General features: G+C 46.3%; 1 protein-coding gene across 4 annotated transcripts in view; it reads left to right on the forward strand.

The window, feature by feature from the left end:
- The window catches only part of plxna2 (plexin A2), a 513,884-nt gene extending 494,252 nt beyond the window's left edge, over positions 1–19,632 (forward strand). For all 4 annotated transcript variants that reach the window (XM_070859435.1, XM_070859436.1, XM_070859433.1 and 1 more), the window contains 3 exons: positions 7,673–7,885; positions 15,051–15,201; positions 19,537–19,632. In XM_070859435.1, the coding sequence (XP_070715536.1) occupies positions 7,673–7,885; positions 15,051–15,201; positions 19,537–19,632 (460 nt within the window). The remainder of the gene's footprint in view (positions 1–7,672; positions 7,886–15,050; positions 15,202–19,536) is intronic.
- Positions 19,633–19,879: the final 247 nt, after the last annotated feature.

Genomic DNA, 19,879 nt, shown 5'->3' on the forward strand with positions numbered 1-19,879 from the left:
ATACTGGTTGGAGAGCGAGCTGGACTCAGGGGACTCCTGCACTCCCTGCCTAGTCCTTCTCTTTTGTCTGTTGGTCACCCACTCCCTCTCTGCCTGCACACTCTTAAGCTGCGGGGTGACTACCTCTCGAAACGTGCTATCCAGGTAGCTAAGTCTCGCGGATGCACCGCAGTGACTCCAGCTGCTGCTCATGCTCCAAAACGCGGAGCTCGAGTTGGTGCAACTGGAGGAACCTCCTGCACACATGGTTGTCCTGGCTGCGTGAAACGTCCAGGACTTCCCACATGCCACAGGATGTGCAATCCACGAGACTGAGCTGCTCTGCCATCCCTCTAGTTAGACTCGGGACTATCAAGCAGAAATAAACTCTAAACCTTAGTAAAACACACCCAGCAACTACTCGGCAATCAGCTGATGTAAATAACCTTTATTTAAAGACTAAGTACTAACTTAACAGGAAAGAAAACGCTCACCCACTATTCACCAATCAGCTACTTCCTCTGTGCCGACGTCAATTTTTAAACTCTGACATACCTATCGAATGTTGTCTGTTGAGCCTTGCTTTAAGCGCTCCGCCTTGCCTCAGCTCCCGCTGCCGCTCCCACGCAGGTCCGTTGCCTCTGTCGGAATCATGGAAGGAGGTTATGTGAATACAAAAGCTTGGCTGGGACATATTCTGTTTAACAATCTGCTTTGAGGTTGAAAGTGAACCGTGCAGAATTTTTGCCTGGTTTTCTCTGTGATGAGCCAGATACTTTGGACTCTTGACAAGCAAAGGTTTTATGGTGCTTATAAAAATGTTTGCAATTTTTTTGACACAACTAATGTCAAGAAATCTTTGGACAATTGTATGCTTTGAAGGCTAGAATCAAACACTGATAAGATCACCTTTGTTGAAATCATAAATTGCTTTAAAAGATACATTTTCAGTCCCAATTGATTGCCATCCTATTTGTGCAGCGAGGGGATTAGAACTGATAAGATCACTTACTGCGTTAATTGAAGTCCCATCTTTTCCCAACAGTCTGATCTTATCAGACCTTCATTGCATTAAGACATGAAATGATCTTCAATTGGCTGTACCTCAATCAGTCCTCGAGGTCTCCATGGAATACAAGCACCAAAGAATCTCACATTACCTGTCTGTGGAATTCTCTCCTCTGACCAATCACCTGGGACTCTTTCCTTTGTACGGAGAAGTTCATGTACAGAGTTCCATCAGTTGCTAAATCGGTGCTGTTGGAGCATCCTGAGGTTGGGCCGTGGGGAATTCCTGACTTGCTGTGCCACCTGCTACAATTTCCCCATATTTTCCCTACGTTCTTCGCCGCCACCAGGGAAATACTCAATTTAATGAGGCTGTTTGTCCTTGTTACAACAGCAACTTGCATTTATATAGCACCCCTTGCAATGCAGCAACTTTAATGTTGAAAACCTCCCAAAGCATTTTAATGAGAAGTGAAGGGAAGGGAAAATAAGTGAACCAGATAAAGGAAGAGACGGCATGTTGCGAGAATTAGGGGAGATGGTCAACGGCTTGGTCAAAGAGATGGATTTTTGAGAAAGTTTGTAAAGGCAGAGAGAATAGTGGAAAGGTAGAAAGGTTTAGAGAGAGAGTGCCAGAGAGCAGGACTGAAAACGGGGGTTAGGGGAGGTGCACAAAATGGTGGAGCCTGGGGGCGGAATGGTGTAGAAAGGATTATAAGGCTGGAGAAGGTTGCAAGGATAAGGTGAGATGAGGACTTTGATAACAAGATTTAAGATTCAATGTGCCGGGGAACTGTGAACCAGTGTGGGTCAATAGGGTGGGGGTAATGGGCGAACGTGACTTAGTGCGGAGCAGATTCCAGGCGGCTGAGTTTTGGATAGGTTAAAGAGGGCTGTAGGATGGATGGCTAGTAAGAAAAAGATGATGAAAGCATGGATATACTTGTCTCTGCTTGCATTCTTTGTTATGCCACCTAATATATCTGCTCCCCTCCCCCAAATACACTAAGTAGTGATGATTCATTTTTCAGAAGGAAAGGCATTAATTATGTGAATATTTAGCAGTGCTATCTAGGTTTTTATTCTCTTAGAAGAATGTTGATTCCAATTTGTTAATTTGATGTGAGAACAAAATTTTTTTAGAAGAGATATAATTGATAGACTCCCTCAAGGGCAGAGACAGATTATCCAGTGCCTCGCAGATTCGATTCCCAATCTGTTCTGATCTCAGCTCAAGCAGTGTTTAGGGTGCGACAGTTGGCCTTGGCATTCCTGTGTGAGTGAGGGAAAAATCCGCCAGGATTGCCACCCCTGATCACTGTCCAACAACATCTTGTGGAAGTGCTAGTGTGCGTGTGTGTTCATCAGATGAGAATGTGTCTTGTGCCCGCTCCACACCATGCCTGGATTCAATAGTTTGCCAACACTCACTGACGTTTGCATGTCAACAATGGCTAATTGCATGAGATATCAGTCCTGCAGCAAGGAGACTATGTCTTTTAGGGATGGGGGAGCGAAGAAATTTGCTGCATAAAAATGGGGAATGGGGAGGAACAAGTTTCCCAGTCTGCAGCTTAGTTTCCCGGATTTTTTTGTGGCTCCAGAGCAAACTCCAATTTGAATTTGCGGCTTCCCATGGCCACCCTACTTCAGTGACGTCACGAGAGTGGCCTAGCAAAGAGGGTGCCCTGTGCTAGTTTTAAAAAATGAACATTTTGTTTTGAAATTCCGAGTTCTCCTTAGACAAATATTAATTTAAAAAGGGGATTATCTTAAAAAGTAATCCCCCGTGAATTTTGTTCTCATATAACCTCAAGTAACTTTAACCTTAAAAGCCTGTTTTTTTTAATACTGTGCTTAATACAGTGCGTGTGATTACTTGTATTGAATTGTTACAAGTTAGCGTAATATTTTTTTTTAAGTTCTTGGTAATGGGGTTATGGATATTACTTTATCTCCATTATAATACCCCATTCCTGACAGCATATGTTTTATTCCCAAATCTGTGATTATAATTGGCTGGCTGGCTTGACAATCCATAGCAAATTAAAACAAATACAGTGGTTAGTCCTAATATTGATCTTGCTCTCACTTGATAAGTGTGGAAGAAACTGATAAGAATAAGAATAATTAAAGCTATGTTTTCTTCTATTTTTTCAATGATTTCCTTTCCAGTTTCTGCAGTGTTGCATAATTGCAGTTTAGCAGGGTAGATCTGTAGCTCCATCTGATCGTTGAACACTTTGGCCCCAATCTACCTGACATAAACTTGAGGTGATCCAAAACTCGGCTACCCGTGTCCTAACTCGCACCAAGTCCCGCTCACCCATCACCCCTGTGCTCACTGACCTACATTGGCTCCTGGTTAAGTGACGCCTCGGTTTCAAAATTTTCATCCTTGTTTTCAAATCCCTCCATGGCCTCACCCTTCCTTATCTCTGTAATCGCTTCCAGCCCCATAACCTCTCGAGATGTCTGCGCTCCTCTAATTCTGCCCTTGTGAGCATCCCTGATTATAATCGCTCAACCATCGGTGGCCGAGCCTTCTGTTGCCTAAGCCCCAAGCTCTGGAACTCCCTGCCTAAACCTCTTTGCCTCTCTACCTCTCTTTTCTCCTTCAAGACGTCCTCCTTAAAACCTACTTGTTTGACCAAGCTTTTGGTCACCTGCCCTAATTTCTACTTATGCGGCTCGGTGGATGTCGGTGGGTTGGAGCCGGCTTCCCAAAGTGTTCGCGTTTTTGTCCGATTTAACCCACCACCTGCACCAAACCTCTCACATTCCTCTGGGTTAAAATCCCCCCCCATTGTTTCTGTGAGCCAACTGTGATGAGCTAAAAAGGTTTTTTTTTAAACAGGGAAATGCTGAATCGTGGAGATGAAAGTACATTTGTCTAAAGGCTGTTAGAGCTTCACTCAAATGGGTCTGAGGTTGAGTTGACTTTCCAAACCACGCAAGATTAACTGTCACAGTTTGTGAAGTTCTCTACCCCTGTAACTAATTCACAAGCATGTACATGTACACAAAGTAAGCAGGGTGCTGAATCCACCAGTAGTGTAGGCAGGGAACCAAATTCGGTTAAAATTGACTGAAAATTTCATGTTCGCTCCTATCACGAAAGCCACCGATTTTATGTTTTTTTTTTGGAAAGACTTTAAATCATTAGAAATGGTCCAGCCTTGCAGTTTGATTTGCCTTGTACTTTTTATTGTCTCTTATACTATGAGATGCCTGTACTATCATACCTGTAAAAAAAAACAGTCTTTACTATAATATCCTGTTCACATTTTTTAATTAATCAGCTAATCTTAAGTGGGACTGGTTTTACCTTTGTAATTATTAGAGGGATTTTGCTGCAAAGTCCTTTATGGAAATGAGTCTGGATGTACATGACCTGAGGAAGCAGATGAAGTTTCCTGTAGCTTGATGACACCAAGCTTCATCTTTCTGTCTCCTCATTTATCTCTCTCATTCTCGGACTGCCCATCTCACATTAAGTCTGGATAAATCAACACTTCCCCCAGCTTAATATCATAGGCAGTCCCTCAAAATCAAGGAAGACTTGCTTGCACTCTAAAACTGAATTCGTAGGTGACTGAGCAGTCAATACGGGAATTACAGTCTCTGTCACAGGTGGGACATTTTTTGAAGGAAAGGATGGGTGCGGAGTCTGATTTGTCGCACACTCTGCTGGTTTCGCTTGCTTTCTGCATGCTCTTGGCGACGAGATTCGAAGTGCTCAGCGCCCTCCCGGATGCTCTTCTTCCACTTAGGGTGGCCTCTGGCCAGGGACTCCCAGGTGTTGGTGGGGGTGTTGCATTTTATCAAGGAGGCTTTAAGGGTGTCCTTGAAATGTTTCCTCTGCCCACCTGGGCTTGCTACCAGCTTAATGTAAGAAAGAAATGAAGCCATTCTTTTTGTATTCCATCAGCTGGCAGTTACAGGCCAATCAGTTTAACGTCAGTGGTGAGGAAGCTTTTAGAAACAACAATCCGGGAGAAAATGAACAGTCACTTGGACAGGCATGGACTAATGAAGGAGAGCCAGAATGAATTTGTTAAGGGCGAATTGTGCTGGACTAACTTGAGTTTTTTGATGAGGTAACAGAGAGAGTGGATGAGGGCAGTATAGTTGATGTTGTGTATATGGACTTTCAAAATGTGTTTGATAACGTACCATACATTAGGCTTGTTTGCAAAATTGAAGCCCATGGGATAAAAGGGGCAGTTGTCGTGAAGGGATAGAAAACAACGAGTTGTGGTGAATGGCTGTTTTACGGACTGGAGGGAGGTTTACAGTGGAGTTCCCCAAGGTTCAATACTTGGAACATATGGCAGATGAAATTCAATGCAGAAAAGTGTGAAGTGTTACATTTTGGTAGGAAGAATGAGGAGAGACAATACAAACGAAATGGTACAATTTTAAAGGGGGTGCTAGAAGAGCAATATATGGAGGTGTTTGAGCATAAATCTTTGAAGGTGACAGGACAGGTTAATAAAGCATATGGGATTCTGGGCTTTATAAAAGCCAGGAAGTTACGCTAAACCTATATAAAACACTAGCTTAGCCCCAGCTGGAGTATTGTGTCAAAGTCTGGCACCACACTTTAGGAAGGACGTGAAGGCTTTGAAGAAGGTGCAGAAGACATTTACTGGAATGGTTCCAGGGATAAGGGATTACACTCATGTAGTTAGACTGGAGAAGCTGGGGTTGTTCTCTTTAGAGCAAAGAGGAGATTTGATAGAAGTGATTTTAAATAGAATAAATAAAGAGAAACTGTTTCCAATGGCTGAAGGGTTGATGACCAGCGGGCACAGATTTAAGTTGATTACCAAAAGAACCAGAGGCGACCTGAGGAAATACTTTTTTATGCAACAAGTGGTTAGGATTTGGAATGCACTGCCTGATAGGGTGGTGGACACAGATTCAATAGTAGCCTTCAAAAGGGAATTGGATAAATATTTGAAGGCAAACAAATTATAGGGATATTGGGAAAGAGCGGGGGAGTGGGACTAACTGGATTGCTCTTCAAAAGACCTGGTGCAGGCTGCATGGGATGAATGGCCTCCTGTGCTGTACTGTTCTGATTCTATGTATCTTCTTCCCTTAACTCCATCGACCTTCCTGATTGCCACCAAGGTGAGCCCAGTGGTGTGAGACCTCTGGGTACTCCATGGCTCTGAGCTGAGTTTCTCCCTCCACATCTGTGTCACCACCAAGACCAATTTCTTCCATCTTTGCTTTGTTGCTTACTTCGCTCCTTACCGATCCCCCACGGACATTCCAATGCCATCCTCCATGGTCGAGCGTTTCATAAGCTGCAACTTATTCGTAATACTGCTGCCCAAGTCCTGGCACGCCAGATACTTCCTTTTTCAGTCCTCGCTAGTTCCCACAGCCTTGTGAATCAATTTTGTGGCCCTTATACTCGCCCACTATACTGCCAGTCTTCTATCATTTGTCAACTCTGTGTTCCGTGCCATTTTCATTCTGCCATTTGTAGCTGCTCTTCCAGCCACCATGACCCTGCTCTCTAGAGCTGCATCCCAAAATGCTTCCACCATTCCATTCTAGTTATTTCGCCCCCCCCCCCCCCCCCCAGCCACCTCCCTCCACTTGGTGTCAGATTCATTCACCAATGTGAGAATCATTATATAAATGCAAGTTGACGTTTATGTTCAGATTGTTTTTTGCTAAAGGCATTCCTGACATAAAGGCAGTTAGTGCTATTATGTCGTAGAAATTAAATGTGGAATTTAATTAGCAAACAATTAAGCTAGTTTAAATTTGCTTCCACTCTTAAAATGAACCCTTAGATGGCGGAACAATCCAATATGAGAACCACAGTCCCTGTCACAGGTGGGATAGATAGTCATTGAGGGAAAGGGAGGGTGGGACAGGTTTGCCGCAAGCTCTTTCCGCTGCCTGCGCTTGATTTCTGCATGCTCTCGGCGATGTGACGCGAGGTGCTCAGCGCCCTCCTGGATGCACTTTCTGCACTTGGGGCGGTCTTTGGCCAGGGATTCCCAGGTGTCAGTGGGGATGTTGCACTCTTTCAGGGATGCTTTGAGGGTGTCCCTGTAATGTTTCCTCTGCCCACCTTTGGCTCGTTTGCCATGAAGGTGTTCCGAGTAGAGCGCTTGCTTTGGGAGTCTCGTGTCTGGCATGCGAACAATGTGGCCTGCCCAGCAGAGCTGATCAAGCCTCACCCTCGCACCCCCCCCAGTGGATCATATTCTGATGGAGAGAACTGGAGCCCACCCTCAATGAAATCATGTTCTGGCGCCAGCAGGGGGAGGTTATCTCCCCAGAACCCCCACCCCCCTCACCACATCAGATAGTTTATCTGCCTTTGCTCCCTGCTCCTCTTCTGCTCCCCATCCCCCAACTCCCTTGCCCTCTTCTACTCCTCTCCTGCCTCTCCTACTCTACTCGGGCGACTGAGTCCAATTATATGCTCTGCTTGGCCTAAATACTGTACATGGCTTTAACTCCCCCATGTGCAAAATTATGAGAGATCAACCAGCGTTATAAAGCAATTTCCCGTGCTCCTATGATGAGAGTTCAGCTACTCTATTTGGGATGTTGTCAAATGATACATTGCAAAATAACATGGTCACGTGACCCAGTTTCTGGGTGATTCTCCTGTAATTGCATTCAAATCCAAGTGTTTTTTTTGTTGCAGTTTACCGTTACGATTTTGGGTCAACGTGATTAAGAACCCGCAGTTTGTGTTTGACATTCACAAGAGCAGTATTACAGACGCGTGTCTATCTGTCGTGGCACAGACATTCATGGACTCTTGCTCGACATCTGAGCACCGACTCGGCAAGGACTCGCCATCTAATAAATTGTTATACGCCAAGGATATCCCCAACTATAAGAGCTGGGTCGAGAGGTGAGTGTCTATTGGCACCAAGCCTGGGTCAGTATGCATCAGACTTCATTCATGAATAGAGAACATGACACAAGATATATCTGATCAACCAGGGACTGAGTGCTGCGTAATAGAAAATGTTAGTTAGCCGGTGCCATTAACAGATTGAAACTGACATATTTTTGCTCACTGCAGCAGGAACTGGAGCCCTACCATTAAACCCTCTTGTTGCAAGCTTTTCAGTCGAACAAAATGGTTTTGACTGATCCCTATTGAAGTTCCATTTTATTCATTAGAGCAGATTCAGAACTCAGTGCGATGAACCACTAATTTAATTTTTTTAAACAAAGTGCTTTGACCATCCCTGGGAGTTTGTAGTAACCAGGTTTAACTGTTTAAATTAAGTTGACTCCAGGTCAGTATGTACTGTAAAACTATAATTGTATACATCACATTAAAGTCTAGCATCCTGAGGTCCAGCTTTTTCATACATTGCATTTAGACGCCAATGTGCTGCCATTTAATATATCGGGAATTGTAAAGTGTTCATTGTGAATATCCCATTCAGCAATCGTGTGAAAATTCACATTTTTTTATTTGACCAGATTCACAGCATCGTGTTCGACCAACGGCACTTAAATGTCGACCGATCCAAGCATAAAATGGGTTCTGCTTATATGCGTTTTCATTGCTCAGCATGTTGGATATTGTTAGTCATTCATCTCTAGAGTATTAATAACTTTCTGGAAAAGATCCTATCTGGCCCACATTTATTTTTAGTTCATTGCAGTCCACCTGAATGAATAAGCAGACTGAGGGAGAAATACGACAGAATGGCCATTTCTGTAGATGCGCTAGTGTAACACTTGTTGGGCCAGTTATTCTGTTTTTAATTGAAAAGAAGAAAGACTTGCATTTATATAGCACCATTCACAACCTCAGGATTTACAAAGCGCTTTACAGCCAATGAAATACTATTTTTTTGGAGTGTAGTCACTGTTGTAATGTAGGAAACGTGACAGCTAATTTGCACACAGCAAGCTCCCACAAACAGCAATGTGATAATGACCAGATAATCTGTTTTAGTGAGGTTGATTGAGGGATAAATATTGGCCAGGACACCGGGGAGAACTCCCCTGCTCTTCTTCGAAATAGAGCCATGGGATCTTTTACGTCCACCTGAGAGAGCAGACAAGGCCTCGGTTTAACGTCTCATCCGAAAGAGGGCACCTCCCTCAATGCAGTACTCCCTTAGCACTGCACTGGGAGTGTCAACCTAGATTTATGTGTTCAAGTCTGTGGAGTGGGACTTGAATCCACAACCTTCTGACTCAGAGGTGAGCATGCTGCCCACTGAGCCATGGCTGACCAATCAGGATTCCATTACAGTTGTTTTGAGGATTTGAGTATACTGTCTTACTGCAGTTGTACAGGGCCTTGGTGAGGCCTCACCTGGAATATTGTGTTCAGTTTTGGTCTCCTAATCTGAGGAAGGACGTTCTTGCTATCAAGGAAGTGCAGCGAAGGTTCAACAGACTGATTCCCGGGATGGCAGGACTGACATATGAGGAGAGATTGGATCGACTGGGGTTGTATTCACTGGAGTTTAGAAGGATGAGAGGGGATCTCATAGAAACATATAAAATTCTGACAGGATTGGACAAGTTAGATGCAGGAAGAATGTTCCCGATGTTGGGGAAGTCCAGAACCAGGGAACACAGTCTAAGGATAAGGGGTAAGCCATTTAGGACTGAGATGAGGAGAAACTTCTTCACTCAGAGAGTTGTTAACCTGTGGAATTCTCTACCTCAGAGAGTTGTTGATGCCAGTTCGTTGGATATATTCAAGAGGGAGTTAGATATGGCCCTTACGGCTAAAGGGATCAGGGGAAAGCAGGAAAGGAGTACTGAGGGAATGATCAGCCATGATCTTATTGAATGGTGGTGCAGGCTCAAAGGGCCGAATGGCCTACTCCTGCACCTATTTTCTATGTTTCTATGTTTTCAACAATGTAAATCACACTGTTTCTGAATGGAGATGATATACATGGGAATGCTGCAAGCTACTTGCTTACTGTGTGGCATACCTCACATAGGTGGGCTTTTTGCTTTGGGAAAGAACGGCTGCCTCATTCATCTTGATTTGCCACAAATGCTTCCCACCCATTCGTCGCACACATTAACACTAGCTCCGCAAGCTGAGGGTCGTCTGTGATCAATTAATCCACCTTTCAAAATGTAGGAGGACGGAAAAGATTCCAAAATGGGGATTAATTAATGAATGAAAGTAGCCCTGTATTCCCAATTCAAATAACTAGGAGGCAGAGCTCTGAAAGCTGCTGACAATGTGATTTCAACAGCACAGGGCATTCCAGGTGCCTGGGGGAAGTTTTCATCATTGTGATTAATCACAGTTGTATTCTGTGGCTGCACAACATTATTTTGGATGTGCTTATTTGTACTGCAAAAATGGCCACCATGCTCCACCCTTTGTCTATGATTGGTCCCCTTGGAGGATAAGCCACACCCTGAAGTTTCACAGGAATGTGTCACTGGAACCGCCCATCCCAAGGTCTCACTGACTTTGCAAATTGTAACTCGATCCACTTTGACTTCCTGAAATGACAGGACAGAGCTCTCCAGAAGATAGCAAGGGCCAGCCAAAGTGCCTAACCCCAGTCCAAGTGCATCCCAACCCCAGTCCAAGTGCATCCCTCCCCCAGTCAAAGTGCTTTGCCCCAGCGAAAGTGCATCCTTTCTCACCCCGCCCCCTCTATCATCCCCCCATCATTGATGGGGCAATGTGTACGGATTGTTAACAGGTTTATTGGTTATGAAGTGAATAGTGACAGTCATGACTTCTGGATATCATCCACTCCAAACCTTGCCTCTCATATTCCCCCCCCCTGCCCGCCCCCAACCCCATCCATGTCTCTCCTCCCCTCTTCCCCCCAGTCTCTCCCTTTCCCCCCAGTCTCTCCCTTTCCCCCCAGTCTCTCCCTTTCCCCCCAGTCTCTCCCTTTCCCCCCAATCTCTCCCTTTCCCCCCAATCTCTCCCTTTCCCCCCAGTCTCTCCCTTTCCCCCCAGTCTCTCCCTTTCCCCCCAGTCTCTCCCTTTCCCCCCAGTCTCTCCCTTTCCCCCCAGTCTCTCCCTTTCCCCCCAGTCTCTCCCTTTCCCCCCAGTCTCTCCCTTTCCCCCCAGTCTCTCCCTTTCCCCCCAGTCTCTCCCTTTCCCCCCAGTCTCTCCCTTTCCCCCCAGTCTCTCCCTTTCCCCCCAGTCTCTCCCTTTCCCCCCAGTCTCTCCCTTTCCCCCCGGTAATCTCTCCCTTTCCCTTTCCCCCCCCGGTAATCTCTCCCTTTCCCTTTCCCCCCCCGGTAATCTCTCCCTTTCCCTTTCCCCCCCCGGTAATCTCTCCCTTTCCCTTTCCCCCCCCGGTAATCTCTCCCTTTCCCTTTCCCCCCCCGGTAATCTCTCCCTTTCCCTTTCCCCCCCGGTAATCTCTCCCTTTCCCTTTCCCCCCCCGGTAATCTCTCCCTTTCCCTTTCCCCCCCCGGTAATCTCTCCCTTTCCCTTTCCCCCCCCGGTAATCTCTCCCTTTCCCTTTCCCCCCCCGGTAATCTCTCCCTTTCCCTTTCCCCCCCCGGTAATCTCTCCCTTTCCCTTTCCCCCCCCGGTAATCTCTCCCTTTCCCTTTCCCCCCCCGGTAATCTCTCCCTTTCCCTTTCCCCCCCCGGTAATCTCTCCCTTTCCCTTTCCCCCCCCGGTAATCTCTCCCTTTCCCTTTCCCCCCCCGGTAATCTCTCCCTTTCCCTTTCCCCCCCCGGTAATCTCTCCCTTTCCCTTTCCCCCCCCGGTAATCTCTCCCTTTCCCTTTCCCCCCCCGGTAATCTCTCCCTTTCCCTTTCCCCCCCGGTAATCTCTCCCTTTCCCTTTCCCCCCCCGGTAATCTCTCCCTTTCCCTTTCCCCCCCCGGTAATCTCTCCCTTTCCCTTTTCCCCCCCCGGTAATCTCTCCCTTTCCCTTTCCCCCCCCGGTAATCTCTCCCTTTCCCTTTCCCCCCCCGGTAATCTCTCCCTTTCCCTTTCCCCCCCCGGTAATCTTTCCCTTTCCCCCCCGGTAATCTCTCCCTTTCCCTTTCCCCCCCCGGTAATCTCTCCCTTTCCCTTTCCCCCCCCGGTAATCTCTCCCTTTCCCTTTCCCCCCCCGGTAATCTCTCCCTTTCCCTTTCCCCCCCCGGTAATCTCTCCCTTTCCCTTTCCCCCCCCGGTAATCTCTCCCTTTCCCTTTCCCCCCCCGGTAATCTCTCCCTTTCCCTTTCCCCCCCCGGTAATCTCTCCCTTTCCCTTTCCCCCCCCGGTAATCTCTCCCTTTCCCTTTCCCCCCCCGGTAATCTCTCCCTTTCCCTTTCCCCCCCGGTAATCTCTCCCTTTCCCTTTCCCCCCCGGTAATCTCTCCCTTTCCCTTCCCCCCCCCGGTAATCTCTCCCTTTCCCTTCCCCCCCCCGGTAATCTCTCCCTTTCCCTTCCCCCCCCCGGTAATCTCTCCCTTTCCCTTCCCCCCCCCGGTAATCTCTCCCTTTCCCTTTCCCCCCCCGGTAATCTCTCCCTTTCCCTTTCCCCCCCGGTAATCTCTCCCTTTCCCTTTCCCCCCCGGTAATCTCTCCCTTTCCCTTTCCCCCCCGGTAATCTCTCCCTTTCCCTTTCCCCCCGGTAATCTCTCCCTTTCCCTTTCCCCCCCGGTAATCTCTCCCTTTCCCTTTCCCCCCCGGTAATCTCTCTCTCCCTCTCCCTCCCCCAATCTCTCTCTCCCTCTCCCTCCCCCAATCTCTCCCTTTCCCTTTCCCCCCCCGGTAATCTCTCCCTTTCCCTTTCCCCCCCGGTAATCTCTCCCTTTCCCTTTCCCCCCCGGTAGTCTCTCCCTCTCCCTCCCCCAATCTCTCTCTCCCTCTCCCTCCCCCAATCTCTCTCTCTCTCTCCCTCCCCCAATCTCTCTCTCTCTCTCCCTCCCCCAATCTCTCTCTCTCTCTCCCTCCCCCAATCTCTCTCTCTCTCCCTCCCCCAATCTCTCTCTCTCTCCCTCCCCCAATCTCTCTCTCTCTCCCTCCCCCAATCTCTCTCTCTCTCCCTCCCCCAATCTCTCTCTCTCTCCCTCCCCCAATCTCTCTATCTCTCCCTCCCCCAATCTCTCTATCTCTCCCTCCCCCAATCTCTCTCTCTCCCCCTCCCCCAATCTCTCTCTCTCTCCCTCCCCCAATCGCTCTCTCTCCCCCCAGTCTCTCTCTCTCTCTCTCTCTCTCCCCCCTAGTCGCGCTCTCTCTCTCTCTCTCCCCAGTCTCTCTCTCTTTCCCCCCCCTCCAGTCTCTCTCTCTCTTCCCCCTCCCCAGTCTCTATCTCTTTCTCCCCCCCCCCAGACTCTCTCTTTCTCTCTCTCTCTTTCCCCCCCCCCCCGTCTCTCTCTCTCTCTCTCTCTTCCCCCCCCCACCCAGTGTCTCTCTCTCTCTCTCTTTCCCCCCCCCCACCCAGTGTCTCTCTCTCTCTCTCTCCCAGTCTCTCTCTCTCTCTCCCCACCCAGTGTGTCTCTCTCTCTCTCTCCCCCACCCCAGTCTCTCTCTCTCTCGCTCTTGCTCTCTCTCTCTCTATCTCCTCTTCCCCCCCAGTCTATCTCTCTCTCACCCCAGTCTCTCTCTTTCTCTCACCCCAGTCTCTCTCTCTCTCTCTCTCTCTCTCTCTCTCTCTCTCTCTCTCTCTCTCACCCCAGTCTCTCTCTCTCTCTATCTCCTCTTCCCCCCCAGTCTATCTCTCTCTCACCCCAGTCTCTCTCTTTCTCTCACCCCAGTCTCTCTCTCTCTCTCTCTCTCTCTCTCTCTCTCTCTCTCTCTCTCTCTCTCTCTCTCTCTCTCTCTCTCTCTCTCTCTCTCTTCCCCCAGTCTCGCCCCCCCCAGCTCCGCCACTTCTCTGCCCTCCACCCACGGGCCCTCTTGGCCCCCAGTAGCCGTTCTCAGCCATCCAAGAGGGGTTGGGGTTAGAGCGGGTGAGAGAGGCGGGTGCGAGGCCTGAGCAGGGGACGAGAGTCGGAGCCTGAGCAGGGTAAGAGGGCGGGGGGGGAAATATTTGTGATGGGGGAAGATTTGGAGCTGGGGGGGGGGGGGCGGAGGTGGTGGTGGAGTTTAGGCCGGGGCCTGAATGGGCGAATAGAATCTTGGGCCTCAGGTGCTGCTTCGCGGCACCACATGGAGGGAATGATTCGGGGACATGAATGTCAAAAAAAGTGCAGTACAAGTAGCTACACTATTATTTTTGCCCCATTTGCATGCAAGTATGCCCAGAGGCAGTGACTTCCTGATTTCCTCTTCCCTATTCATCTGTGCACATGCCATAAAATATAATTCTAACGGGATTTATATCAATGGTCTGTTGGACTACAATTGATATTTGACTGTGAGTTGTCGACAGACCTTGGTATTATCTGTGTGTAATGACATTAGTATATAAAACTTTTTCAGTGCTGCAATAGATCTCTATTGACTTAGGGTAGGAGCCCAATATATCATGGTCTGTGCTTTAAAAAAAAAGTTCATCCTACAAGCGGGGAAGAGCTCAATGCTTCCATTTGCATGGCTGCATTTGACTGCAAATGTCATTATCTACATGTGGTTATAAGGGGATTGACAGGGTAGATGCTGAGAGGTTGTTTCCCCTGGCTGGAGTGTCTGCACTAGGGGGCACAGTCTCAGGATAAGGGGTCAGCCATTTAAGACCGAGTTAAGGAGGAATTTCTTCACTCAGAGGGTTGTGAATCTTTGGAATTCTCAGCCCCAGAGGGCTGTGGATGCTGAGTCTCTGAATATATTCAAGGCTGAGATAGATAGATTTTTGGACTCTTGGGGAATCAAGGGATAAGGAGATCGGGCAGGAAAGTGGAGTTGAGGTCGATGATCAGCCATGAATTGAATGGCAGACCAGGCTTGAGAGGCCATACGACTACTCCTGCTCCTATTTCTTATGTTCTTATAATGACTAATGTGTCCCAGCACCAAGATAAAGTTGAATTTTCATACAATTTGTTTTGGTTCATTTACTTGCTGCACCTCTATACTAGGAGGCAAATAATTAACTCTGGGTGTTGCTTATAATGTTGTAAACAAACTGCTTGTTGAAATGTCAGAGACATATATTTTGTTTTAAAGGTACTACGCTGATATTGCCAAAATGTCCGCAATTAGTGACCAGGATATGAATGCTTACCTGGCGGAGCAGTCTCGTTTGCACGTGAATGAGTTTAACATGCTGAGTGCGTTGAATGAAATCTACTCTTACGTTAGCAAATACAGTGAAGAGGTTAGTGCACAAAATAGTTTTCGCACACTCTGTCTACATTACTGGAAGGCTCTGGCTTGAGGATATGTGTCCTGGTGTAAGTTTTTAATGGCACACCAATTGCCAAAGTACATTGATGCCATTTAGTGGGTGACTGATCCTGTCATTCTTTTTCCAATCATGTTTTGAACGTTTTTGTAAGCCTGAAATGATGCACACTTGTCACATAAAGGTCTTCAGTTTTTCAAATACATTTGAAATGAATTTTTAACTCTATGGAACCAGATTCTACAATTCATAGTTCCTGATTAACAATTAAAAATCTGATTCCATTTTATAGAAATGTTGCTATAGTTTTATCTTTTCTCAAATTAAAAGACTGCGTTATGATATTTCAGCTCATTTTCAATTCAGTTGTTCAGTTGTCGAAGTTATCACATCATGTCATCATTACTTACAGTCAAGCAGCACCTTAGTACCTGGTTGGACTGTCTCATGTCATAACCACCCTGAGTTTTTTTTAATTCATTCAAGGGATGTAGGTGTCGCTGGCAAGGCCAGCATTTATTGCCCATCACTAATTGCTCTTGAAAAGATGGTGGTGAGCCGCCGCCTTGAACCGCTGCAGTCCATGTGGTGATGGTACTCCCAACAATGCTGTTAGGGAGGGAGTTCCAGGATTTTGACCCAGCGACGACGAAGGAACGGCGATATGCTTCCAAATCAGGATGGTGTATGACTTAGAAGGGAACGTGGAGGTGGTGGTGTTCCCATGTGCTTGCTGCCCTCGTCCTTCTCGGTGGTAGAGGTCGCGGGTTTGGACTGTAAGAGCTAGATTAAACGTTGGGAGTCATTATTTATCTGACTCTTCATCATTAGAGAATACGAGATACAATGTATTTGATAACCCTGGGATTAATGCTTGTTATGGTTGTGGTGTTCTCGTCTGCTGCTAATTTAAATAATCTTTTCAACTGGAGGAGAAATTCGAGTGCCTGGTCTCTGAATCATCTCTAAAGAAGTTCTCATGGGGGTTTCATTTGGGCTCTTAAATTTGCACTGGTGAAGAAATCAACAGAAAGACAAAATCATTATTTCTCTGCACTCGTAAATGACAATCCTTGTGGTACTTCATTAGCAGTGTTAATGAACATCATTTAATATGCTATCCACTGGGTCAATCAGTAATTCCACCGCATAAACAGGTAGTAATATAGAAATAGCTCATCATTGCAAATTACCACAGATCTCAACATTTTATGCTCGTTACCTGCAGTGTTAGTTTTACATTAGCCATTCTTTAGTAGCACATTAAGCATTTTGAGCATCGTTTGCACCAGAATAAAGCAAAATTATATTTTACTTCATCTGGAGACTGCTGCAGATAAAGAGTAGCAATAATGCTTTGTAAACTGATGGATAATATTCATTAGGAATATTCAGAACATTGTCTCAGTGAATGCTGCAATATATGATTTTGGGCAGATTTTATGACTTGCATATGAAAGTGTTACTCCAATTAAGGCTCTGGGTCCACTTCTCCCTCACCTATACCTGCTTGATGTGCCTCTAGACCGCCGTTTACAGAGAGTGAGATTGGAAAGAATGCTTATCTTAGACACGTGGCATATAGTTTGCAATGTTCGCTGTAGGGGAAAAAATGTGAGTGCGTTGCTAATATGCTGGAATTGAAATTGTAGCCAGCTAAAGTCACAACTGAACCAAAAATAGGGACTTATTTCGAAGATCAAACCAACTGCCTGGGAATAAATTATCTGAGCTAGAGAGTAGTCTTTGTGTCTTTAAAATGATTTAGTTTCAAGCTCAAAAATACAAGCAGATAGGTATGGGTGAGGGAGGCCATTCAGGTTATCTTAGCTCAGCCATCCAGAAAAACAAATGAATATTCCCATCACGTATCCCAGCTGACTTTTGAATGGTCCAAGATTTTTGCCTCCACACCTGGAAGGCCACACCAAGTATTGACTTATCTGTTCTGGTCATGATCACTTCCCACACCAGAGATTCTGAAACCTCCTCCTCCTTTCCTCAAATGAGATTTTTCAGAAGTGTGTTTTTGACCCATTCCTCATGCTTCCGTTCTCACCCTTCACCAATGTTCCCCGTCACTTTTTTTGGTGCACGGGCCCTTTGGCTGCGCGGCCCATTCCATTTTTTGCGCACGCACGGCTAATTCCACTCAGACGCCCGTGAGCAGCCTGCGTGGGACCTCCAGGCCACGCAGCTGAGCAGCAACGTTGCTCCTCACCCTTAGTGATGGGATTCCCCTTGTCCCTCTCACTTTTAGCTTCCATGTTCACTTGGTCAAATTCTACCATTTCTGCCATGTACAATGTAATCTCACCACCAAGCACCTCTTCCTCTTGCTTGGTGCTTTCCATGCTGCCATAGAGAAACAACCACCTGTTCAGCCACCTCTTTCCACATCATTGTCCAGGACCCCAAATGCTCTTTTCATGTGAGACATCAATTTGGGTATCTAACTTTAAGAAGGATATGAAGGCCAGGGAGAGGATGCAGATGAAATTCACTAAGATGAAACCAGGGATGTGGGGCTTTTATATTTGAGGAGAGATTAGAGAAGTTGAGACTCTTCACCAGAACAAAGAAGGTTAAGAGGAGATCTGATGGAGCTGTTTCCAAGGTCAGTAAGTCAGTAACTGGAGGGCATAAACTTATCACCAAAAGAACAAACAAACACATTTTTTTTTGACCCACAGGCTGTTAAGACATGAAAAACCCTCCCAGAAACACAGACAGAAGCAAAATCCATGATAGTTTAAAGGGGAAACGGATAAACATTGGAAACATTTCAGAGTATGGAGAACGGGACTCGGTGAATAGCTCATTTCAGAGTGCCGGCACAAGTTCGATGAGCAAAATTGTCTCCTGTGCTTTAAAATTCTGTCGTTTTAGGTGTAGACTCTTTGTTGGAGCACAGTTCTGGCAGGGGCATTGTCTGATATTTTCTCAATTCAGGATAATGTACATTTCCAGTACTTTCTGTTTTAATTTGGGATTTCCAGCATTTTTATGGGGAGTAAAGGATGAAGGGATAGGGAACAGGTTGTGTAAATGTGATTTGGTGTATTTGCGTGCATTGAGGGTAAATGGACTGGTTGGGTCGAATGGCCTGTTTCCATGTTGTAACGTCTGTGTATTCCTATCAATTTGAAAAACGTTGTTATGCATCAAGCAATATTGAATAACAGAAGTTTGATTATCTGCCATAATGGAAGGATACCCGTTCCCATTAAAGGACAATGGAAAATAATTGATTTCCAAAATTTTCTCTGAACTTTCATTGCTTTGCTTTTCCCCACTCAACTGGTTCATCTTTTCAGTAGCATTTACCTCGCACAACAGCCCTAAGATCGCATGGTTGGTCCGTCAGAGAATCTGAGTACCGTTCTCAATGTCAGCTGCTTGAAACCACCACAGAACCAAGAGAACAGGCTCAAAATAATGCTGAAAGCAATGCACTTATTTCATACAAAAGAAAAATACTGCAGATACTGGAATCTGAAACAAAAACAGAAAATACTGGAAATACTCAGGTCAGGCAGCATCTGTGGAGAGAGAAACAGAGTTAACATTTCAGGTCGATGACCCTTCGTCAGAACTGGCGAATGTTCGAAATGAACACTTTCTTAAGGAGCACTGAAAGGGGAAGGAGAGGAAAGAATAAAAGGGAAGGTCTGTGATAGGGTGGAAGACAGGAGAGATTAGAGAGACAAAAGGGAAGATGGGCTGACTTGAGATGGTAATAGAAAAAGATTAGTCTAGATAGGGTGTGAATGGCAGAATAATTACCAGCTGCCATAGAAAACTGGGAGAAAAAATACATAAGATCGGGGCAAGGTTTAAAAAAGAGGAGGAAAGGGAACAAATATGGGCAGAGGCCATGGTCTGAAATTGTTGAACTCGATGTTGAGTCCAGACGTCTGTAAAGTGCCTAAACGAAAGATGAGCTTGCGTTGAGCTTCATTGGAACAGTGTAGGAGGCTGAGGACAGAGATGTCGATGTGGGAGTGGAGCGGAGAATTAAAGTGACAGGAGACCGGAAGCTCAGGGTCATGCTTACGGACTGAACGGAGGTGTTCCGCAAAGCGGTCATCCAATCTGTGTTTGGTCCCCCCAATATAGAGGAGACCGCATCGTGAGCAGCGAATACAGTGTACTAAATTGAAAGAAGTACTTGTATCATGTTAGCCGTCTCTACAATGTTAATTTGAGCTGAACTGTCCATTTTTAAACGTGCTGCTGAGGTAGTATCTTTTGTATGAAAGCTGTTTTGCTTATGCTGCAGTCTCACGCTTCCCTTCCTTTTATTAGATAACCGCTGCCTTGGAGCAAGATGAGCAAGCACGGAGGCAACGCCTGGCATATAAAGTGGAGCAGCTGATTGTTGCCATGTCGCTGGAGAGTTGAGAGCTATGTCTTCAGGAACTAGTGGCTCAACAATGAACTCGATCGAGAAAGAGAAGCCATAAGATGGGGAGAGCAAAGCATGGATCATGTGGTTCAATGCCATGGCCAAAGTTACACAATAGCAAGTGGCTGGCATGGCCGTTTATGTTTGAAAGGGGTTGGATACCTCTTCATTTTGTTTTTCTCGGCGTGCGGCTGTGTTCAGAATACTACCGTTAGTTGACTTGCAACGGGGGCTGTGATAACC

Source organism: Pristiophorus japonicus, chromosome 17 (genome assembly GCF_044704955.1).
Source record: "Pristiophorus japonicus isolate sPriJap1 chromosome 17, sPriJap1.hap1, whole genome shotgun sequence".
Classification (NCBI taxonomy): domain Eukaryota; kingdom Metazoa; phylum Chordata; class Chondrichthyes; family Pristiophoridae; genus Pristiophorus; species Pristiophorus japonicus.